Here is a 23,175-nt window from a genome sequence, read left to right as displayed (position 1 = left end):
GCGCTCTACAGGTTTCGTCTAAGGCTTCGGCCTCTTGTGTTTGTTTGATTTCTAGTGCAGCTAATCTCATGCACAAGACCAAGTGAAGGTCGAATCAGTTACCGTTCTCTCATTTGGTTACCCGAATTCAGACTGTTGATGTCCGCGACTGTTGTGACTACACATGCGCGTTAGCCTGTAGGTGCTTTCTATATAACCACCATTTACCACTCCACGAAAAGTGAAACGATTTTCGCAGGCCCGTGTTTACTCGAAGACTAAAGCGATTCTACTTCAAAATTTGGATAGTCTACCCTATGGTAACTCAAGCCATCATCAGCGCTCAAGTACAAGGCCGAGGCAAAACATCGCAGTCCCCGCTCTCAATGTATCGAGGTCAAGTATACAGCGAAGAAATGCTTGATAGCCCGAAGGATAATGTGTCCTGGGGTACCTCACGTCACAATGCGCACGTAGATGAATCACATAACAGCATAGTCACGGATGACGTGGTACAGCCAGGACCTCCGCGATACCTTCGGCCACGGCCACTGTGCGTCACAAGTCACGCATGTGTCTCCCAAACGCCAAACTTCCAACATAATAGAAGAACGATATCACGTCAGACATAGTAGAAAAAGGATATCACTTCAGACATAGTAGAAAAAGGATATCTTTTCCACTCCCAACATAGTAAAAAAAGGATATCTTTTTTCATCCATGTCAGACCCCCCTTTTTTACAGAGGAGAAAGTGAAGTGTAAGGAAGAAGAACAGGAGGCGGGCGAAGGCGCCTTATATACTCGAGAACTCGAGCACTTAGCGTGGAATCACGCACTGCGTACTCCGCGACATAACCTCTAAAACGCGCAACTATTTCCGCCGTCTATCTCGAGTTTGTCACGCGTACGTAGGAGAAGGTAGCTAGCATTAGAGCCTCACCCTCCCCTTTCTAATAACATAATCACTTGACGGGGAGGGGGACGTGGAGTTCCGAGTGCCTACGTAAACAACCGTATACTCTACATAACCTCTAAAACGCGCAACTATTTCCGCCATCTCGAGTTTGTCACGCATCTACGTACTCGATGGTAGCCAGCGCCAAGCCTCCCGCCTTCGAAATCATGATTTTACCAGCGCTCTACCCTCCAGGACCCTCGCACACACCTTGCAACCCAGCACCGTCCCTGCATAAGCCGTTGAGTTAACCCCAGCACTTCTCCCCCCTTTTGCAAAAATAAAATTCTATGAATACTATGAATACACAACCCCACGTACGTACGAGCCTCGTACAAACCTGACATCTCCGCGGGCCCCGCTCCAGCGCCGAGTCTGAGCACCGCCACACCTGCGTGGAGTGCACACCCGGAATATCCGACCCAGCCTCTCACCAGGCCTTCCGACAAACAGCCTACAACCCCTGTCGGAGATGCGGTGACGGTGGTATCGGAGGAGGTGGGGTCGTCTCCTGTGTTTGCGGTGGAGCAGCTAGCGCACAGACACCCACGCTGTCGGCTGCGACGTTTGTGTTGGGCGTTTGCGTGGAAACGGAAGGCCAAGCAGGGGATTTGTCTTGTCTTGGGGGTTACAGTACGTTGCCATGCAGAGCCTCATGCAGGCAGGGGAGTCTCGAAAGTTCAACAAGCTTCGTTTCGCGGCTGGCTGGCTGGCTGGCAGGAGGGAAGAGGAGCGAACGGCGCTAACACACGCGCGAAGCGCATCGCTTGCTCGCGTGCAAGGAACAGGTTGTTCCACCTTTGCGATACCTACGGCGGTTCGGTTCGGCCATCGTAGCGTAGCGTACCACGATCTTGATCTTGTGTGCGTGGGTCGCGCGGGACCCGAGTTGGCCCCTATCTTCGCGCCTGAAGCTTGGCTGCAAGTACCCGCCCGCGCAGTGCAAGGCTGTGGAGAAGCTACCACAGGAGGGGGATTAGTAAACGACAGCACAGCACGTTAGCTGCGCGCCGGCGTAGATCATGCGTTTGGAGTAGATGCTCAGTAGATTCGCTAGAAGGTGGACGCGAAAACACGGCTGAAGATACGATTTGCGCGCGCCTCGTGGTTCCCTTTGCGGTAGCTTTCTCCGCTGAGAGCATCGTATCCCCCTTTCCTTTCCCTGTACCTCTATCGCAGTCACCGCCTCGCCCTCTTAAAGGTTGGGCGCTCCGCTCCGAGCATCATCGGGCAGGCGGGCGTCCGTCCGTCCGTCGGCCGTTCGTACGTCCCATGGTCCATGGTGTGATATTTGTTTCCAAACCAAAGCCTGAGTGTTTGACCTTGCGCCCGCGCGCGCTCTCGGCGCTGCTTGTTCCACTTATCCCGCTTGGTCCGTTGGGTCGCTACGCCCTCAGGGTGCATCCCACGCCCGTGTGTGAAGGGGTGAGTTCCAGGGGGGGGTGTTTTAGTTTTACGTGTTTGACGGTATTGGGGTTCTAAACGTGCGAAGCTAAACGTGCGAAGCTGGAGGGGGCATAGTCTTGTGGGACGAAACGGAGGAGCGTGGAAGAACCTGAGGCGCGGTTTGAGACACTGGAGGAAGGGAGGGGGAAACTGAAGTGTTGATTTGGAGGGAGGACTGGCATGACGGCGTGACGTGGTGCTGGAATTCAAGGGGTGGGGTGGGACGGCATGCCATGCCATGCCATGGCGTGGCGTGCCGTCTTGGAGCGCGTGCGAAGTGGAGATGGTTAGTACCATGTAGAGCACGCGGGCGACCCTTTGACGGGATTGTTGACAGCTGGCGCGCACACGCACCCACGACGCTGCCGAAAGTATTGAGCAGGCGGCGCCTCATCGAGCCAGGAAGCAGAAGGTTGGCCACCAACCTCATTGGGGACCTCGCCCGGAAGCAAGCGATTCAGACGCCATGTGGAGTGTGTAGGTGTTTGAACTCAGCGATATCGTGTCAACCATGACACGCGCTGCCATTTCATTTGTCGCCCACCCCCTTCCTATAGTCAACTGCTACTGCTACGCTACCAGTCCACCATGTACAAAACTCAATTCAATCTCCGCCAATACTCCTACAACAAAACTCCCCTTGCGCCCATACACCGAGCGCTGTGCCAGATTCAAAGTGACTGCTAAGGAGAGACATTAAGGAGGAGACGTCGTTAGATCGCGTTCCTCGGGGCATCATGTAAACCAAAAAATTCCAGATCTTAAGGAGTGTGTATCGCTGCGTCGTCGAGTATGGCCGTCAAAACTAGTACGAAAAATAGTAACTCCCCATGCCAACGTGATCCCACCAGGCGCCCTAACAATGAAAAGGAAACAACGGAAAAATATCCACGCGTATTAGAATTAAGCAGGTAATAACCAGATAGATGCGGTAGGTGCGTATATTCATGTTGAGTCGCACGAGATCATGTGGATGCTCGTCGGGCTGCGGTCCATTAGAATCCACCAGGTAGTGATGCCAGTTTGTACCGAGGAAGAACCGAACGGAGGCGCGAAAACGCAAAAACGACAATGGAGACCTCGGGGTATAGCAAGGAAAGCATCATCTCCAAAACAAACGCCGGCATGCTCACACTGCATGCCATCAGGAGCGGAAGTCGCGCGGGCCTTGGTTGGCAAAGATGTAGTTCTTCGCCTCGGGTGCCGTCGTCCGTCGCATGTGTCCGTGGAATCCGTCCCCTGATGGAGGGATGTACTGGTTGACCAGAAAGTCCGGCATAGCCGAGACAGGTGGGGCGAACGGCACGTTGTGCTGAATGCCGCTCAGAGAGATATCATCGTAGTTGTTGTAGCCTCCGTATGAGGAACCGAACATGCTATTGTGGTCATCGCCCTGCCCTTGCGCGTCGACGGGAAGCGATGGTCTCCTGAAATGGCTGGGCTTGGGCTGCTGGAGGGTCAAGTCAGTGCTTGAGTGGCATGCAGCCCTCATTCGCGGGGGTTGCATCAGATTTTGTCGAGGAAACCCCGGCTGTGTTGCCGGTGCAGACTGCGGTGGGGTGTCGCGGCACATGTCAGCACCAAGACGGGCCTGATGCAGTTGCGCTGCCTCCAGCGAAGGCGGAGACTCTCCCATAAACGATCCGACCTGCTCCATGGCCCAACTCGCAGCCATGCTCTCCGGAGAACTATGATCCGGCAAAGAAGTCCTGATTGTCGGGTTGCTTTGCCAGTAGGGGAAACGGCCATGCTCGTTCGGTGTCTGCGGTGTAGGTGGAGCCAAGCTGCCCCCGTGGCCAACAGTAGTTATACTGGAAGATGACATGGCCCGCTGGAACTTGGGGGAAGATGCAGCCTCTGAGAAGGTCAAGGACATGGGTGAGCGCTGTGCTGAGCCCGGCTGTGGCTTCTGAACGCGACCGGCGTTGCCGATTCCGGAAGATCGGATCCTCCGGAGCGTATGGTCGCCGTGGTTGTTGTTGTTCCCGGGCGAAGGCATACCGCCGCTGTACGACGCGCTTCTGAGAGTATTCGAGTTCAGTGTGGCCGGTCGCTTATGCCTCCGAGCAGCAATGCTAGATTGAGTGGGTGATCGGAAGCCCTCTGGCGTATGATTTTGGATGTGAATTGCTTCGATATTCGTGGCAAGATTGCTCGTAGAAGAATTCCTCCGGGCGAACACATCGCCTCCAAAGTCAGGAGTCTCGAAATCCGCGGGCCCAGTGCTGAGCGAGCGCCCGCTGTTGTGTGGTGACGAGAGAACAGCATGCGCAGAAGCATTAGAATGCTGGTACATGTCGACGCGCGGAAATCCTTGGCCTTGCGATGGTCCCCAGAAGTTGGCCTCCGAAGTCGAACCCTGTGGCATGTTGTAGGGGCCAGCAAAGAAGTCCACGGTGTCGTTTTCCGGTTTGGCCTCCGCGTCGCCATTCGTGTCAGTCCAGCCCGAGTACTTTGATGTGATGGATGCCACTGAACCAGTGTTCGGCTCAATCGAGGAAGGGTTAGTTGTGTTCGACTGAGTACCAGAGTACGGCGAGTCATCCGCCGACATGGATCCTGCGGTAATCTGCAAATCAGCCGGTGCGGTCGAGATGATTGGTAGGTATGACAGATAGTCCTGAAAGCCGCCGAATTGGTCGTCTTCAGATGCAGCGTTCACGGCGGACATGTCGTTGGGCATTGAGAATGGCATGTCACTCGGCAAGCCGTTGGGAGTTTGATCATTGAAGACGAAATTTGAGCCCTGCTGTTGCATTGGAACACCGTTGTTTTGCATGTACGACGGTCCAGCGGTGGCAGCCATGATAGAATGCATAACCGCATTGGGATGCGCGTAATTCCCTCGGTCAGCCTCCGGAATCGAGCGCAACGAATGGTGCATGTCATATTGCTGTTGGAGCATCATTTGCTGCTGACTTGGGCCTATGTCTAGCGCTGACGGGCGATCGACGTTTTGGACTGGCATGGTTGCAGGACTCATGTCGGCATTTACAGGAAAGTACCCTTGAGCAAGAGTCATCTGAGGCTGTGCTTGATCCATCTGCGGAGGGAAGTGTGGCATCGATGCAGGGACGGGCATTGGCATTTGCGGCGCTCCTGGCATCTGTGGTTGCGCGTATAGGCCCAACTGCATGTTGTAATTGTTGATTTGCTTTTTCATGTCCTGTTTCACCTTCGCTCTCCTATTTTGAAACCAATTCTGTGCGTCGCGTTAGCTCAACCACAAATGCTAAAACGGACGGCACTGACATTAATCTTGTCTAGAGGAACCCCAAGATTTTCGGCAAAGCCCTTCTTCGTACTGGTACTCGGCTTATGATGCTGTGCGAAGTGACGCTCGAGTATGTCATGCTGTTCTTTGGTCCTAGATACACGATACTGGTCAACCAAGTGCCACCGTCGACGCTTCATGTGGACTTACAAACGTGGCTTCACGTCAGCTGTCCCAGGCGGTTTCGCGGGTCCTGGCGGCTTCGCAGCACCCGCGCTTCCTTGTGCGGAAGGAGGGCGTTGCGCGGCAGCATCGCTGCTGTTCGCATAAGACTGCATGAGAACAGCGCACGGGGTTCGTCCAGGAGCGCAAAGGGACAGCGCGAGCAGCGGCGCGCCGATGGTCTTATTCGCTCTGCTCAGCTATGGTGAGCTCTGCGCTGTGTGCGGTTCGCGAGGTTCGGTTAGGGGGAGGGGCGAGTTCCTGTGGTTCAACGGGTCGACAGCGGGTCCAGGGTGTTGTGGTAATGGGGCGAAGACGGGGAAGCACCGCGGGCTCGGCGGACAACGAAAGCTGGGGGGAGGGCACGCGCGACAGAAACGAATGACTGTTACGACATCACAGAGCGATGCGTCAACAAAGTAACGAGAGGAAGTACGGGAGGCGAGAAAGCGAGTGTGTTAACGGCGGAATGAACTGGTCAGGAGTAAAGTTGGTTCGCAGTGGGCGGAGGCGCACCGCACGTCTTAGCAGCGGGAGGACTGGGTCTGAGCTCGGCCTGATTCGCCCGCCCTCCACCGACCTGACTGACCTCCGCTGGCACCCAAGAATAGACCCACGCGCAGCCCTCTAACGCACGCTGGATCGCGGGCTCAGCAGCGTTAGCCCACGCACCAGCAGCCTGCGTCTCACGGCGCTGGGTAGCGAATGGCGGCCGTGGCCGTGGGATGCTGAAGTCACCTTGGGAGAGCGTCCGCGCTGCGCTGCATCGTGCCGCTGTGCCCTCTGCACTCCCTCTGCGGCGTCCGCGCCTCGCCTCGCCTGTGCGCGCTGCCGCCGAGGCTGCTGCTGGCGTCGAAGCCCCGGCACGCTCGAGGCCGGGGCGCCGCGGCTTGCACAGGGGGTTGCTGGCCGGAGCACACGCCTTTATTGGTGTGAAAGGCGGCGGCGGCGGCTGATCTGCCCACTGCGGGCTACCTTGGCTTGTCATGGACCTCTCCCTCCGTTACGCGAGCCTTACTCGCACCGTCGCTGTTGGCATCGTCATCTGTCCAATTTCGGGAGATGCGCACATGGTCCGCAGAAGACGACCGCAGCTTGGACCCTCCTGAGCCCGGAGAATATTCCACCAGAGTTCCGTTGACTGCAACGTTGGACGTTGACGTCGACGTCGACCGTCTGTGCCGTCACAGCGAAGCATGAAGGCCACCGGGCGCTAGGCTCATCGGGCCCGAAAACTCCCCTTTGTGCCGGACCCAGGCGCCAATCCCAACCCTCGCCCTTCCTGCACGCTGTTGAAGAGCACCTGCTCCAATCACCAGTGTCGACGCCGTTCGTCACTCGCTCCCCTCAACACACCACCATCGCGCGCAGTGACCAGAGGGTCAGCTTGTGTGACGTTCGTTTTCTCCACAAAGCCCTCTTTCAACACCATCGAGCGGGAGCGAGTGTCTTTCGGGGACTCGGAAAGCGGCGTATATACGGGTGGAATCACTCAACAGTTGTACCTTGCAGCATCCACTTGCCTTTGGCCTCGGTGTCACTCGAGAGACTCAAAGCGTCTCAATGCGGTGTTGATCTTGTTGCACAGAGTCCGCAGCTGGCCGTTTTGGGCGACTCATGACCCCTCAGGTTAGCACTGACTTTCATCCATGCGCACCATGCATCTTGCGCTTGTCTGCCCACTCTAGGCGAACAAGACGAGCCAGCTGAGTTTGGGCCGGGGAACTGGTAAACCCCTGCAAGGGAGGAGGAGGAGCACAGCCTCACTGCCCCTGTCGACCCCGAGTATCTGCCATTGGTGCAAACACACGCGAAAGCTTCCCGCCGACATGTCCCTGCGCGCGCTGGAGCGGGAGACAAAATTTGTCAATGCCAGATATTATGTGGTTGATGCATTTTCAGGAGACGGCGGATCGGCGGATAATTTTAGTCGGCGGCGGAATTCTGTCATGCATGTAACGTGACTGTTCTAAACAATTGGACCCGGCGTGTGTGGCTCAGACTGCTGGGGCGAGGGTGGCATGCAATGCAACGCTTTGTGAGGTAGCAATTGAGAGAATAATCCTTGGCGTGGACGCATTCCCGCGGCGCGATAAATGTTCAACGCGGGCCCATTCTTCTGGGTCGGGCGTGAGAACAATCGCCCACGTCGTGGCTGCGCAGAGAAAAGTTGCCTGAGATGTTCTCTTGTGGATTGGCTGGCCTGCCGACTGGGGTAGTCTGTAGAGACATGGATGCACGACTCGGTCACCGAGTAAACTTGCCTCTTAGATATGAGCATGCGGACCCTTCGAGATTGTTACTGGCAGTTGAACATGCTAGGTTTCTGGCTACTGTGGTATGGGCGAGATCCCTGTCGTGTAAGAAGTGCACCGTTTCGCGGATTGTTCTTCAATTCGCTACTTGAAGAGTCGGACGTAGTAGTAGGATTCTATCGGCCTCTATAAAAAAAAGTGATCTTCTGTACAGCCACAAGAAATTCTATCGACGGTCTTCTGGATACCTTGATGACCATGAGGTTGCATGATGTTTGTTTAGTGCTGCTGCGAGGCCGGAGAGATCATGACAACGGTCAAGAATACCGGAAAGCTCGGCCTGGTTCATGTCGCGGGGTTGGACCGATTACTATGCTTACCACACAAGAGCGTCGACAATCTCAAGCTGTGCTTCACAGGTGACCTTGTTCCAGGACTTGAGTAAGACTGAACGCATATCTTGAACGATGAAATCTGCGCCAGCTTCCTTCAGTTGATCTAGTGTGTGAGTTGTGTATAACGCCACGACCGTGTAGCCTGCGGCCTTTCCTGATTTTATTCCAGCGGGTGCGTCTTCGAAAACAATGATGGAAGGTTGTTCCTTTGAGAGGGTGAGCTTTTTGCATCCTAAGAGGTAGCAAGCGGGGTCAGGTTTGCCATTGTCGACGTCTTCGGCGGTGACGAGGTTTTTAGGATGTGCTAGTTTCAGGACGTCCAGCCAGCCGGTGACCAAAGGTCGCGTGCCCGATGTAACGATAGCCCAAGGGATGGATTGCTTCTCGAGTTCTTCTAGAAAAGCGCGGGAGCCAGGGATCTCGACTGCGTCGGCGCCAAATTCTCGTGGTATTTGCCCTTCCTTCTTGCCAATGTCTATAAGTTGATTAGCTGCCATGTGGGAACGCCACGTGGGATACGTACAATCCCAGTTTGCTAGTTTAGGTTCGTATATCTTGAGTACGTCGATCGATCTTCGGCCGTGCGATGTTGCAAGTATGACCTCTGGATCCACGCCTATCTCTTTTCCAATTCTGCTTTGGTCAGTATGAGAACCGTTGCACGAGTAACGAGACCCTGATGTCGTCACTAGCCTGAAGGCCGCCTAAGGCCCCCCGAGAGCCCTATCTAGGGAGATGCGACTAGATACGGAAGGATCACCACAGATCTCAAGCGAAAGCGAGCCACTTACGCTTGCCAGTTCTTGATCACAGCTTCAGTCGAGTCGATTATGGTACCACTGGTGTTGATCAGCATCCATTCCTCAACATGTGGGATAACCTCGTATTACTCCATATCGAAGAGCTGACCGCGTTAGTATGTACAAAAGGTTATGGGGAGTTGACTTACCAGTCCATCGCTAGTAATCGTTTTCGGTGGAGCGTTGAAAGAAGGCTCTACGGATTCCGGGACAGTCATTTTGCTGTGCGTAGATATTGGGGTCAATTGAGAGTTGTTCAGAAGTTTTAAAGCAAGCTGAAACTAAATGATCGTATGAGTAACTTTGCAACGGAAAAGGCGAGACGCCACGGAAAATGTAAGAGATCTGCGAGGACTTGCCGTATAGGGTATGCCGCCCGCCAGTTGCCAAGTTGCAGGGTGAGACTCACACCTATAGACCGCCAACGAGCGTACTTCGTGGGCTGGTGGTTCTTGTCGTGGAATTGGCGTTAAGTTGGGTAGCGTCTGACCTTTCTAGAGAAGGAAGAGGTCAACTGTATTTTCTGAGAGTCCACTATGGTCGTCGAGTACGTGCCCCACAGTTCCCGCCCGCGCTAGAAATATTCTGCCGCTGCGCACCGCCCATACACGTGATGCGAAATCTTGGCAGTCGTGAATTTTTGGATCTGGGAGAAGTCGTAACAACGCACATTATCAACAACCAGCGTCATACCCGCTATGAAGGTCGGAAGTGAGTCAAAAATAGAATAGATTCCAGTATTGTCGCTAACATATTCTAGAACCCAAATCGAAGCGCGTACCCGTGCGGTTGAGGCATAAGATCGAGAAGTCTTCTGCGGCGAAACAACGGAAGGCGAAGAAGGAAGCCAAGAAGGTACAGCGCACAGTATCCCCAATACTTACGGATGCTGAGCATTGCAGAACCCAGAATGGCGCTCGAAGCTCAAGAAGGACCCTGGCATTCCGAACCTCTTCCCGTACAAGGACAAAATTCTGCAAGAAATTGAGGAGTCGCGACGGGTAAAGGCAGAGGAAATTGTGCGCCGCAGAGAGCTAGCGAAGGAGCAGAGGCTTACTGGAGAGGCTACAATGGACACTCTGGACGAGGACGAAGACTCGGCAGGCGGCGATGACCTTCTCGAGGAGTCGGATAACGAAGACTCGATGCAGGTGGTGAGTACACCCTCAGTGTGGTCAGGAATTGTAACTGATATTTTACAGGACGACTCAAATCCCATGGCCGCTCTGCTTGCCTCTGCAAAAGCTCGCGCAGCCAAGTTCGAACAGAAGAAATCGCACGATGAGGAGGCGATGGACGAAGACGATGAGGATGATTTCGAACGCTTCGATCTCGAGGACGACGAAGGCGCGGTCAACGTGCGAAAGGATTCCTCCCGAAAACAATTCGACAAGGTGTACAAGCAGGTCGTGGAAGCCGCAGACGTGGTGCTCTACGTGCTCGATGCGCGGGACCCGCAGGGCACGCGGTCGAAAGAGGTGGAGCAGGCCGTCATGGCAGCCGATAGAGGCAGCAAGCGGATGATTTTCATCCTGAACAAGATTGACCTTGTACCACCACCAGTCCTTCGGTCGTGGCTGGTTCACCTGCGCCGATCATTTCCCACGCTGCCTCTCCGCGCCTCGAAGCCCGCACCAAATGCAAAGACGTTCGACCACAAGGAGCTCACGATCAAGGGTACATCAGAGACCCTCTTCCGAGCGCTCAAGACTTTCTCTGAGGCTAGACAACTGAAGCGATCGGTCAAGGTTGGCATCATTGGTTACCCAAATGTTGGTAAATCCTCAGTCATCAATGCTCTCACGCAAAGAATGGGTGGGAGAGTCGGCGCCTGCCCGGTCGGAGCTGAGGCTGGCGTCACAACGAGCCTACGTGAAGTCAAGCTGGACAGCAAGCTGAAGCTTCTCGACTCTCCTGGAATTGTGTTCCCCAACAGCCCCGAAGGCGGCAAGAGCAGCAAGGTGGAAGAGAAGGCGAGACTCATTTTGCTGAATGCGATCCCACCGAAAGAGATTGAGGACCCTGTGCCGGCCGTGAACCTCCTTCTGAAGCGCCTGTCCTCCTCACCAGAGCTCTTTCAGAAGATGGTCGATGTGTACGATCTCCCACCCCTGCATACTGTCAACGGCGATACAACGACAGACTTCCTTGTACAGGTAGCGAGGAAGCGAGGTCGCCTTGGTAAAGGCGGTGTTCCCAATCTTCACAGTGCAGCGCAAACCGTCATCACAGACTGGCGTGATGGACGAATCCAGGGATGGACCGATCCGCCAGCATACAAAGCCACTCTCACAAAAAGCAGCAAGACTGCTCCTGCTACGAAGGGAGGTCTTGTTGGTGACCAGAAGGATATTGTCAAGGAGTGGGCCGCCGAGTTCAAGCTCGAGGGCCTTTGGGGCGATGAAGCGGTCGGAGCGGATGCCATGGAGTTGTAGAGAGGTTTGTGTTGTCCATACATTCATGACTTGGTGAATCTGGCGTTTTCCACGGCGATTTAGATCTATGATACCAAATGAACACAAGCAACGACTTGCATACTATGGTAGACATTCCCCTGACTAGCGACTTACGTTCCTAGATCGCAACTTAAGACCTTCGCCAGTAACCAAGAAAAAACTTGAGCGACATCGGAGTCCGGACACGCAAAAAGTCGCAACGGGTGCTAGGACCCGGTGTTAGTGTAGGAATGTGCACGTGCATAGGCGTCCTGGAGCAGTCGCGACTGTGGGGTTTGCGCCCCGCTTTGCGGCTTCCGTCGGCTCAACGTTGAGCTACCTCGTACAAATATCTACAGAGCATCTTCGCATGCAATGTCTTTCTCCGAGCATACTATTGCTATCATCTCAATCACAATGTCTTCGCTAAAGACACTGCGGCCAGCTTCGCAATCGCTAAAGGCTCAATGCAGCACAGCTAGAAGAGGCGTCGCAACCATCGCTAACTTCAAGATACCTACGATCAACAATGAACCCAACGTGAGCGCAATCCTTGCCAGTATTACAATGTTAAAACTGACATCACCCGCAGCAACACTACACAAAGGGTTCCGTAGACCGTCGGAAGCTCCAGGATGCAGTAGCAGCTCTGAAGCAGCGGACACCACTAGACGTCCCACTGGCAGTGGGCGGAAAGCACGTACGTGAAGATATCTTGACTTCCACAGAGCAATCTGTTTACATTGATAGATCACCAATTCGTCCATTCTCACGCAACACAACCCTTCCTCTCACGCCGACGTAGTCGCGAAGTACTCCAACGCCAGCACAGCAGATGTCAACAAGGCAATAGACGAGGCGCTCGCAGCTCAAGAAGCATGGGCGAACCTACCTTTCGCCGACCGCGCCGCTGTTTTCCTCAAGGCAGCAGACCTGGTATCGACCAAGTACCGATACGAGATCATGGCCGCTACGATGCTTGGCCAGGGCAAAAACGCATGGCAAGCAGAGATTGATGCTGCGGCAGAGCTGTGCGATTTCTTCAGGTGGGCATATCATGTGTACTCGCATATTTCACTGTGGCTAATATTGACAGATTCAACGTCAAATATGCAGAGGAGACCTATGGGGAACAGCCCGTGCACAACTCGCCAGGCGTGTGGAAGTATGTGGACATGCGGCACAACCTTTGGCAGGGGTGCTAACGAAATACAGCCGTGTGGAGTACCGCCCGCTCGAAGGCTTCGTATACGCAATTTCGCCTTTCAATTTCACCGCCATCGGAGGAAATCTTCCTGCAGCCCCAGCGCTGATGGGTAATGTCGTAGTGTGGAAGCCATCACCGTCGGCTATCGCGTCAAACTGGCTTGTCTACCAGATCCTCATCGAGGCCGGCTTGCCTCCGAACGTCATCCAGTGGGTGCCTGGTGACGCAGTCGAAGTTACCCAAGCAGTGCTGTCACACCGCCAGTTCGCAGCTCTGCACTACACTGGCAGCACAGCCGTCTTCCGCTCGTTGTACGGCAAGATCGCCAACGGCGTAGCTGAGGGGAAGTACCAAGGCTATCCTCGCATCGTTGGCGAGACTGGCGGCAAGAACTTCCATCTTATCCACCCCAGCGCGGAGGTCTCAAACGCGGCAATCCAGACAGTGCGCGGCGCTTTCGAGTATCAAGGCCAAAAGTGCAGCGCATGCTCCCGTCTCTACGTCCCGAAATCCATCTGGCCCGAGTTCAAGGAGAAGCTTGTCGCCGAGACAGCCGCACTGAAGATTGGCGAGCCCTCCGACTTCTCCAACTTCATCGGCCCTGTTATCCACGAAGCCAGCTTCAAGAAGCTCTCCGGCGTCATTGATGAGGCCAAAAACGACAGCGAGCTCGAGCTCCTCGTTGGCGGAAAGCACGACGCAAGCAAGGGCTACTACATCCACCCGACCATCTACCAGACCTCGAACCCCAACCATCCCCTCCTCTCTCGCGAACTTTTCGGCCCTGTCCTCGTTGCATACGTATACGATGATTCCACTCCTGATGCCTTTGCCAAGATCTGCAAACAGATCGACACGACTTCCGAGTACGCTCTCACCGGTGCAGTCTTCGCGCAGGGCAGGGAAACCATTCGCTTCGCCGAGAATGCTCTGCGCAACGCCGCAGGTAACTTCTATGTGAACTGCAAGTGCACTGGTGCTGTGGTCGGCCAGCAGCCGTTCGGTGGCTCGCGTGCAAGCGGCACGAACGACAAGGCTGGCAGCGCGACACTCCTGTCCCGTTTCGTCAACATGCGGTCGGTCAAGGAGGAGTTCCTTCCTACGACCAAGGTTGAGTACCCCAGCAACGAGGTGTAAAAGCATTACTGTGTATATAGATACCATGACTCTAAGGCGTTGGCGTTTTGGTGGACACAGTTGCACTTGGATGATATGAATTTGAATATTTATGCATCGTTCGTTCAGATGAACAGAACGCAATCTGTAGCAAGAATAAATTAAGAAATAATATTGCGAGAGTGTGCTGTGTTGAACAGTGGCTTACAAAATTGAGCAAGAATAGCAAGACCGATACTAACATGGTTGGGCAACACCTACACTGTTGGAAGGTTCCAATGCGAGTCCAGAAGCGGAATGTCGAGCAATGATATCTGTTTCTTCTTCAAAGCATATCACATCGCGTAATTCCACTTGTATCAAGGCCATCTCTAGTGGGCGCCGTACCGAAAGCGTGGTTACAGTTACTTGATATTCACTTGTATGCACTTCAAGCGTCAAATTGTAGACTCAGAACCATATACAACGAACTATTAGTCGTATCAGAAGGATGCTCTCCGCTGTATACCGTCTCTCAAATGCGCTAAATATCCCCGCGGGTCAGTGGAGCAGGACTTTCCCTTTGTCTATGCGTTTCAGGGCGGAAATGTGGAAATCATTGTCGCTAATGCCATACACAAGGTGTCACTAAGAGTGTCTTACTTTAAGAGTTCTTTACGCTATAAGCAAGCATGTATGTAATCGTTGGAACTAATGCTATACAGTGCAGCACGTCACATAACTTAATCAACTCAAAGGGTTTGGCATCACGAGCACAGAACTCGCGACATCAATCTTTAAACACGATAATGCGATGCATTGCGGCGTGGTTCGAACACGAAGCCAGCATCCTCTAAGATACGGCAGTTAAGAAGCTATAAACTGGGCAGCGCTACCTTTGTACAATCCCCTCACATAAGTAGAACCCTTGTCCTCAGCTTCTCTAATAGAAAAGAAGCTTCATAGGATTTAGATCTAGCCATGGTCCTTTCAGTTATAAGAAGAGAAGCAGCCTAGCAATATGATTAAAGATAAACGATCACCTAGTTTCCTTAACACTCAAGGCACGCTGCTTCCTCGCAGCTTCGGAAATGTTACATATTGTGTATTTTCTTTTAAATAATGTAATGCCCCTACTAGCTGTGATACTTACAACATGATTTCGAATGACAGTCGGTGTTCGTCGCGTGCTGTGTGCAGCAGGGGTATGCAGAGGCTCAGTATGCGCCACAGCTATCTTTAGCAAGCCTTACTTTCAGGAACAGTGTAAGATTTGTTACAACAGCCGACTGTCATATTCGAGCGCTCTACTGTAGGCTACGGCGTGCCAAGAGTCACGAGAAGTGCATGTTCGGGTAAACCTGTTTCGACAATCTTGCTCTTCGAGCGGAGAAACTGCCAGAGTACTATCCTTCCACGTGTGGCGGAAAAACCTGCGTGCCGGCATGCCGGTCATACTTCCCATAACAACAAACCCAACCACAGCTAGCTTCCTGACCTGCTGTCTAGGTGTGCGAGAGGATGGCGTAGGGGGGCGCGGGGTCGTCGTCCACAGTGGTCAGCTCGAAGGCGCCATTATCTGGAAGGCACTTGAGAAGGCGCATTATACTGCAACATATTCTCCTAGGAGAACGCTGGCAGGCTTGATCGCGCGTGGTAGTACAGACGCGGAGAGGTAAGAGATGTGGAGTAGCAGGAGATGTCTCTGCCGTGCGCACGCATGATGCACAGGCAGGCTGACAGCGGGCGACTCACAGGCACGTGAGGCTCTATGGCTGCAGGTCTATGGATGTACAGTTAGATCATCTTGCCGTTGACGTTTTCAGCTCGGCACTATCGGAGCGTTTTAAGTCCGATGCATATGCCAAACCATGATGCAATAAATTGCATCGCCCTTCCCTCTTTTCAGGAAAGACACTCGTATCGTCTACATGAATTCATTTTATTCACGCCTTCGATTGAACGGGACCACACACGCTTCGCCAACATGATTGATTTCCTCCGCCATCATTGGTACGACCTTGGCGCTGTATCCGCTGCAGTTACTGTCTATTACTTCCACGTCAATCGGAAGAATCTTAATACCATACAGAGATGGCTCATCGCTAGCTTTCTTACTGTCTTGGTCCATCAGTTCGAGGAGTACCGATTTCCAGGGGGATTTCCGGCGGCTATGAACATTGGCGTACAAGCCAGCCCTCGGCCGACCACCTATCCCTTGAACGCACACAGTGCTATGATCACCAACACGGTTGCCACCTATGGACTCTACCTACCACCAATCTTCTTTCCAAACCTTGTCTGGCTTGGCATAGGTCCTGTCATCTTAGGCTTTGGCCAAGTCATTATCCATGGTATCAATATCAATTCCAAGATGCGCACGTTCTACAACCCTGGCCTCGCGTCTACTCTACTTATGCATGTACCCGTTGGCATTGCCTATATTCAACATGTACGAGCTGCTGGCAAGTTAACGCCAATGCAACTAGGACTGGGGCTAGCATATGGAATGGCTATCATGTATCTTCTTCTTGGGAAATACACCTTCACCTGGGCACCGGACATGGATTCGCCCTATCCATTTACAGCTGCTGAGATGCAGCGAGGCGGTGTTGCTACATACCTAGCTCAAGCTTAAGTCCTTTAAGGTAAGATGACAGCTTCTTATCTTTCAGTTAATACCATTGACATCAACGTTAGGTCAGCAACGTCAAGTGGTCAAATCACTCACATTGGATAATGTCTTGCCATGCGGCCTGTGCGTTCAGGTGAAAACATCTCATCCGGTCCACGGAGACACGAAGAATTCGCAGTGCGGGAGAAGGTGTTCGTGGTACACATACAGTACGAAGTCAAAAGTCTGCGTACAATCTGTTTTTGCATTGTCTATCCTGGCGTAACACACTGTACTTAAACCTCAAAGCAGCGCTGTCAAATAGTCCTAAAATTCTAGGACTATCTATCTAGATGTTCTTCTCCTAAAGGCAACCTAGCGGCATAGTGCAAACAGTAACCAGTGTGATTATGGTGGGCGCGTACAATCGCTCCGAATTCTTGCGCAGCGCAATGGTCGTAGACTCTGCTTGCCATGCATAACCACACAGTTTCGTTGGGCGCGATCGAGCCACATCGATACCCAGCCTTCTGGTTCAGCCCACTGTACTGGCCTACCTGAACCCATGGTAAGGCTTTTAATAATCATATGCCCTATGTACAGCACGCTCATCGCACTGATGTGCTGTGATCGCGCTATACACTTCGAAGCAGACTCCTGGAACAAGAGATGGGCCCATTGGTGGGCGGAAATATGAGACCCTCCGAAAGTGGTTCATTTGATTAGTATATAGATACAGCCTCGCAAGCTTAACCTCAATACGCCGTTGCTGATGAAGCACTGTAACAGCCCTTGTCGACGACCGAGTGGAGAACGGAATTGGATGAATCCCACCCCCGAAAACCTATCGATACTTGGCCCAAGCCGCGGCACATTTCCAACTGCCTTGAACCTGTAACAAAACTTGCAGAAGCCGACCTAAAAATTTATTCGACACCATGGTTGCCATGGAAAATTATTTCCACGCGAGGTTGCCGAGGTAAACAGCAGCAGCAAAAAATTCATCTTAAACCACAGTTTCGGAGATGCCGCCGCGACGGAAACTAAATGCTTTGACACAAGCTTCCGTCGCTAGTGAAATCGCTGCCTTGGACTTGGGTGTTGTCTTCTGACTCGGACGTCGGAGCTAGGATCGGACCGTGAGTCTTGTTGCTCGATGTCTGCATGCAGCCAACGTTTCTGGAAGCCTGAGATAACACTGGATGCACCGCCGCAGCGTATTCTTAGGCTGACGTTCTGTCCAGGCATTACCGTGTTCTTAGGAATTAACATCGTAGGAAATACGTGTGTAAACTCCGTCGAGCAACTTGCTTCGTAATGCACATTTGCATCTCTTTTACACACGCTGACCCCATCTCTCACTCCGACGGCATGGCCGCCGAGTGGGATGAGTACCGTCCGACCCTCCGCCCCGTCCACACGGTTTACTTATCTCTCCTGACTCTATCTCGATCCAGATTCCTCTCTCTTCTGACTAGATTAACCTCGGTACGACCGCATGCGGTTAGAGCAAACAAAACCGAGCCTGAAGACGCTGCATGGATCGCCGCTACTTCAACGATCCCGGTAGGAAGCGTGCCGAGGTGCTCCACTCTTATCACGTGGGAGGCCGGCTATTGGTCACATGGTGGATGTTTTTGGACAACTCGGCCGAGGTGTTTTGATGGTGTCATTATGTGGTGGACAACGCGTGTGTGGAACAGCGCCCAAGGGGCGCAAGGGCGGGTTTGACTGATAGTGGAACCCGTTCGCAGTTTCGAGAATTCTGGTCCGTAGACCCATAGGGCGCGACTTTTAATAGTACAAACAGTCCCCAGGCTCCGAGGAGATCTGCTTCACTTTTACCTGTGTTCCTCCAGATCGTCCCTTGCATACCCTTTGGATCTTCCTTGTACATACTTTTAATCCCTCGCCAAGCGAGTGCACTTCACAATATGGCTGGAGAAAAGTCCAGCGTGGACCCAGAGTCCGGTCGACAGGGCATCCCTCACGTTAAACTTATCCTCGAGCAAGGCATCGTCACCGACGAGATTGTCAACTACGACTATGAGGGTGCAGGCACAGAGGATGACCCGTACGTGGTTGAATGGATAGAAAACGATCCCCGGAACCCGATGACATGGAGTCAGACGAAGAAGTGGGTCGGATGTGTTTGCATGGCGTTTGCGACGTTGACGGTGTCGTTCTGTTCATCGGCTTTCAGTGGAGGTAATTCGGTCTCCGAGATTCTGGAGAAGTGAACGAGGCTAAAGATGAATAGGTGTCCAGCAGATTCTCATCGAATTTGGTGTCTCACAGGAAGTTGTCACGCTCGGTATCTCGCTGTTCGTTCTCGGTTTCGCGCTCGGTCCGCTGCTATGGGCTCCCTTCAGTGAACTGTACGGTCGCCAAGTTGTCTTTTTCGGAACGTTCCTCGCCTTTGTGGCGTTCAACGCTGGTGCCGCTGGATCGAAGAATATCTGGACGCTCCTTATCCTCCGGTTCTTCGGTGGTGCCTTTGGATCATCGCCTCTTACCAATGCCGGAGGTGTTGTTGCGGATCTGTTCGCGGCGAAGGAGCGTGGTCTAGCGATGTCCATATTCTCCGTTGCACCCTTCATGGGCCCTGTCCTCGGTCCCATTGTTGGTGGATTCCTCGGGATGACAGAGGGCTGGCGCTGGGTAGAGGGTCTCATGGCCATATTCTCTGGAGTCGTCTTCTTCATCGCCATTCTATGTGTTCCGGAAACGTATCCTCCAGTTCTGCTCCGGAAGCGTGCGCAGACCTTGTCCAAGATGACTGGCAAGGTGTACATGTCAAGAGGCGACATTGACCAGGGCAAGACGTCGCTCGGAGAGGCTTTCTCGACTGGACTGAAGCGTCCCTGGATCCTACTGTTCCGCGAACCCATCGTCTTCCTTCTGTCCTTGTACATGGCTATTATCTATGGTACATTGTACATGCTGTTCGGCGCTTACCCGATTGTCTACCGTCTTGGTCGTGGATGGAACGAGGGCATCAGCGGTCTTCCCTTCGCGGGCGTCGCTATTGGTATGCTTGGGGCTGTCACCTACACTATCGTGTATGACAACAAGCGCTATCTGAAGTGCGTCAAGAATTCTGCAAATGGATTCGCAGCTCCAGAGGACCGACTGCCCACGGCCATCGTCGGAGGAATCGCCTTGCCCATTGGACTCTTTTGGTTCGCATGGACTAACTCTCCATCCCTGCCATGGGCTGCCTCTGTCGCGGCTGGTATTCCTTTCGGCTTTGGCATGGTCCTCATCTTCTTGAGCATCATGAACTACCTCATCGACGCCTACACCATCTTCGCTGCATCTGTCCTGGCGGGTAACGGCATCATCCGTTCGGTATTTGGTGCCGCATTTCCTTTATTCACAAGCCAAATGTACAGCGGCCTGGGTATCCACTGGGCATCATCCATCCCTGCCTTCCTCGCTATAGCCTGCCTCCCCTTCCCCTTCCTCTTCTACAAGTATGGCGCCGCCATCCGAAAGAAGTGCAAGTACGCCGCGCAATCCGAAGCCTTCATGGAGAAGCTCCGCACCTCGGCTGCCCGACGACAAGCCGCGCCAGAAGACTCCGACAGCTCGAGGACCGCCTCAGTACAAGCCGAGCAGAATGCCGAGCAGGAAGCTATCGATTACTCGTACGAAGACGAGAAACCTCCGCGGTTCGAGGAGATGCGGGCAGCGAAGGAGACCACTGATGGTGGGGCGTTGCAGAAGGTTCACACGGGTCGGAGTACGAGGTCGAAGAGGAGCGTACGGACAGTGAAGGAACCGGAGTATGATGGCAACCCGTATGAGATCGATCGTATACACACGAGGGAGAGCTTCAAGAGGCCGAGAGGCGCAAGCTTGAAAGACAAAACAGCACCGGGGCCCAGCAAGAAGCAATAAGGGCGAAGTTGCGAAACGATTGATTTTGAGCGTTCGAGCATGGGTCGGAATCTAAAATTGGGATAGAGGGGATTATGATACCAACTGTGTACTAGACACTGCATTAATTTCTATTTGACTATTAGCTTGACTTCAAAAGATGTGGGCTGAGTGAGAGTTTCTACAACGCTTTTCAAACGGTTCTGTATGCTCACATGTGCTTGATATGGAAAAGTGTTGGATACTACACTTGGTAGTGAACGTGCTGATCGGTGCATTTGTGGTAGACAAGATGGACAGTGAATGCTAAGGCAATGCTGCGTAGGATCAGCGCATTTGTAAGCGCTGTAGCTCGTACACGCAATAGTAAGGATACGTCATCGTGGACGTGAGGTTGTGGATTTGTTGTAGGTAGGTTCACGCTAGGCTCCTTCCGCTTCCGCTTGGACCCTGCATAAGAGCCACGATGCAAGGCACCCCATGTCGCTTGGGCTTACCTGAACGGCACGGAAGAACTACAACATGTTCAGCTCTATCTGTCGCATCTCTCTCCGCCTAATGTCCCCCCTCCGTGTAGGTGTGATAGGGACGTCATTGTACCCTTTCCCCAGCCTCGATACCTGAGCTGGCACTATGGCACGTTTCCGAACCAGACACGTCGCCTTTTGCGCCTTCCTGCTCGTATTCCTCTGGTATATGCTCCCCGAAGACGAGCTCGCGATACACCTCCATAATCAGCCTCGTGGTGCGCCAAATGCAGGGACCGCGGAATTGGCGCGATATATGAACGATGCGAACCGTATCCCGCACATCGAGGCCAGCCGGAGCACGTTCAGCTGGAATACAGTCGAGTTCAAGTACCCGCCCGAGCTCACGCCGAAGCTCCCCCCACCAGTGACGAAACGGCCCCGGATACAGCATCATTTCCGACCCGAATCGCGAAGTGTCGCTGCCGAACAAGAGCGAAGACGGCAAGAAGTGTTACGCGTGTTCACGAAGGCGTGGATGAGTTACAAGAGGAAGGCATGGATGAAGGATGCGCTGAAGCCGCTGAGCGGAAGCTATGTGGATCAATTCAGCGGCTGGGCCGCGACACTCGTGGACAGTTTGGATACCCTATGGATGATGGGCTTGAGGGACGACTTCTACGATGCTGTGGAGGCTGTCGCGACGATCGACTTTGGACGAAGCACTTCTGGTCGCGTGAACACATTTGAGACGAACATACGATACTTGGGAGGGCTGCTTGCGGCTTACGATTTGAGCGGGCACGAAGTGCTCAAGGCGAAGGCAATCGAGGTTGGAGACCTGTTATACGCGGGTTTCAATACGAAGAACAGAATGCCCGTGGATTTCATCAGCTTTGAAGACGCAAAAGAAGGAAGCGGGTTACTTGTTGAGAAGTCTGTGGTCAGTGCATCTCCAGGCACTATCACGCTGGAGTTCAGCAGGCTAAGCCAAATCACCGGCGACAACAAATACTACGCCGCGGTATCGCACGTCATGGACATGTTCTACGAGCAACAGAACAAAACCAAACTCCCTGGAATGTGGCCGATGACGGTCTCCATGGCCAACGAAGACGCGATCACAGGCTTCCAGTTTACCATTGGTGGCAACGCAGACTCCTTGTACGAATACCTACCCAAGGCACACGCCCTCCTTGGCTCTGCAGATGCAAGCTCGCGCAAATACGAAGTCATGTCCCGCACATTTATGGATACCGCGATAGACGTTCTTTTCTTCCGGCCTATGACCCCGAAGCAAGACGACATCCTCATCTCAGGCAACTGCGACGTACTGGAAAACGGCCCGAGCCTCGATCCTGAGAGCGAGCATCTTTCCTGCTTCATAGGCGGTTTGTATGCACTTGGCGGCCGCCTCTTCAACAGCGCGACCTACCTTGATGCCGGCGCAAAACTTGCCCGTGGCTGCATATACGCCTACAAGTCCTTCCCAACTGGTATCATGCCGGAGCGCTACAACATGGTGAAATGTCCTGGTTCGGATCCAAAGAAGCCTTGCAAATGGGACGAAGATTTGTATGTTGCCGAATGCGAGAAACGAGTGCAGTATCGCGAGGGGCTGCCTAAAGGGTTCACGACGGCAAAAGATCCGCGTTATATCCTCCGGCCTGAGGCTATCGAAAGCGTCTTCATCTTGTGGCGGATCACTGGGCAAGAAGAGTTCAGGGAAGCAGCATGGGACATGTTCCAGGCTGTTGTCAATGCAACTGATACAGAGTATGCCAATGCGGCAATCGAGGACGTGAACACTGTTGGCTCGAAACAAACGGATTACATGGAGAGTTTTTGGCTGGCGGAGACCTTGAAGTATTTTTACCTGGTGTTTGCGAATACAGACCTCATCAGCCTGGATGATTTTGTGCTTAACACCGAGGCGCATCCGTTCAAGCTTTCGAAGGTTTAGGAGGCCTCGAATCATGAACGTAAGGAAGCGTTTGGAAGGACAGCGACATCTATCAAAGCAATATGAGGCGCCTTGGTGTTGATGGTTTTCTGACCTCTGCACTTGATGATGATGGATTTGGGCGCCACGGGCTTCGTTGTGGGGAGTGCGTTTCAACGGACTTGGCGTGCCTGGCGCTAAAAATATAGCGACGACATCGGATGCTGATTGGCTTGTGCCTGCAGATTTCGGCACCGTTGCAATGC

General features: G+C 53.3%; 7 protein-coding genes across 7 annotated transcripts; 5 read left to right on the top strand and 2 right to left on the bottom strand.

Annotated features, from left to right (window-relative positions):
- Nucleotides 1-3,525: 3,525 nt before the first annotated feature.
- On the bottom strand, nt 3,526-5,635 carry N0V89_006339 (uncharacterized protein; the record flags this gene model as incomplete). The annotated part of the gene is made up of 2 exons (XM_056215109.1): nt 3,526-5,583; nt 5,630-5,635. 2 exons carry the CDS (start codon nt 5,633-5,635, stop codon nt 3,526-3,528), a joined length of 2,064 nt encoding a protein of 687 aa, XP_056072376.1.
- A 2,813-nt stretch (nt 5,636-8,448) lies between these two features.
- Nucleotides 8,449-9,424, bottom strand: GPP1 (DL-glycerol-3-phosphatase; the record flags this gene model as incomplete). The annotated part of the gene is made up of 2 exons (XM_056215108.1): nt 8,449-9,103; nt 9,417-9,424. The coding sequence occupies 2 exons, from the start codon at nt 9,422-9,424 to the stop codon at nt 8,449-8,451; spliced, it is 663 nt and encodes a 220-aa protein (XP_056072375.1).
- A 541-nt stretch (nt 9,425-9,965) lies between these two features.
- On the top strand, nt 9,966-11,702 carry NUG1 (nuclear GTP-binding protein nug1; the record flags this gene model as incomplete). Its single annotated transcript, XM_056215107.1, has 4 exons — nt 9,966-9,978; nt 10,028-10,122; nt 10,170-10,421; nt 10,470-11,702. 4 exons carry the CDS (start codon nt 9,966-9,968, stop codon nt 11,700-11,702), a joined length of 1,593 nt encoding a protein of 530 aa, XP_056072374.1.
- Nucleotides 11,703-12,119: 417 nt separating this feature from the next.
- PUT2 (1-pyrroline-5-carboxylate dehydrogenase) lies at nt 12,120-14,046 on the top strand (the record flags this gene model as incomplete). The annotated part of the gene is made up of 5 exons (XM_056215106.1): nt 12,120-12,242; nt 12,295-12,402; nt 12,453-12,748; nt 12,799-12,867; nt 12,918-14,046. The coding sequence occupies 5 exons, from the start codon at nt 12,120-12,122 to the stop codon at nt 14,044-14,046; spliced, it is 1,725 nt and encodes a 574-aa protein (XP_056072373.1).
- Nucleotides 14,047-15,991: 1,945 nt separating this feature from the next.
- On the top strand, nt 15,992-16,642 carry N0V89_006335 (uncharacterized protein; the record flags this gene model as incomplete). The annotated part of the gene is made up of 1 exon (XM_056215105.1): nt 15,992-16,642. One exon carries the CDS (start codon nt 15,992-15,994, stop codon nt 16,640-16,642), a length of 651 nt encoding a protein of 216 aa, XP_056072372.1.
- A 1,910-nt stretch (nt 16,643-18,552) lies between these two features.
- N0V89_006334 (uncharacterized protein) lies at nt 18,553-20,521 on the top strand (the record flags this gene model as incomplete). The annotated part of the gene is made up of 2 exons (XM_056215104.1): nt 18,553-18,826; nt 18,879-20,521. 2 exons carry the CDS (start codon nt 18,553-18,555, stop codon nt 20,519-20,521), a joined length of 1,917 nt encoding a protein of 638 aa, XP_056072371.1.
- Nucleotides 20,522-21,133: 612 nt separating this feature from the next.
- N0V89_006333 (uncharacterized protein) lies at nt 21,134-22,930 on the top strand (the record flags this gene model as incomplete). Its single annotated transcript, XM_056215103.1, has 1 exon — nt 21,134-22,930. One exon carries the CDS (start codon nt 21,134-21,136, stop codon nt 22,928-22,930), a length of 1,797 nt encoding a protein of 598 aa, XP_056072370.1.
- Between the last annotated feature and the right edge of the window lie 245 nt (nt 22,931-23,175).

This window comes from Didymosphaeria variabile (genome assembly GCF_027946475.1).
Source record: "Didymosphaeria variabile strain IMI 356815 chromosome Unknown scaffold_4, whole genome shotgun sequence".
Lineage (NCBI taxonomy): Eukaryota > Fungi > Ascomycota > Dothideomycetes > Pleosporales > Didymosphaeriaceae > Didymosphaeria > Didymosphaeria variabile.
The sequence above is the reverse complement of the archived record's forward strand: the minus strand, read 5'-3'. Positions and strand labels throughout refer to the sequence as shown.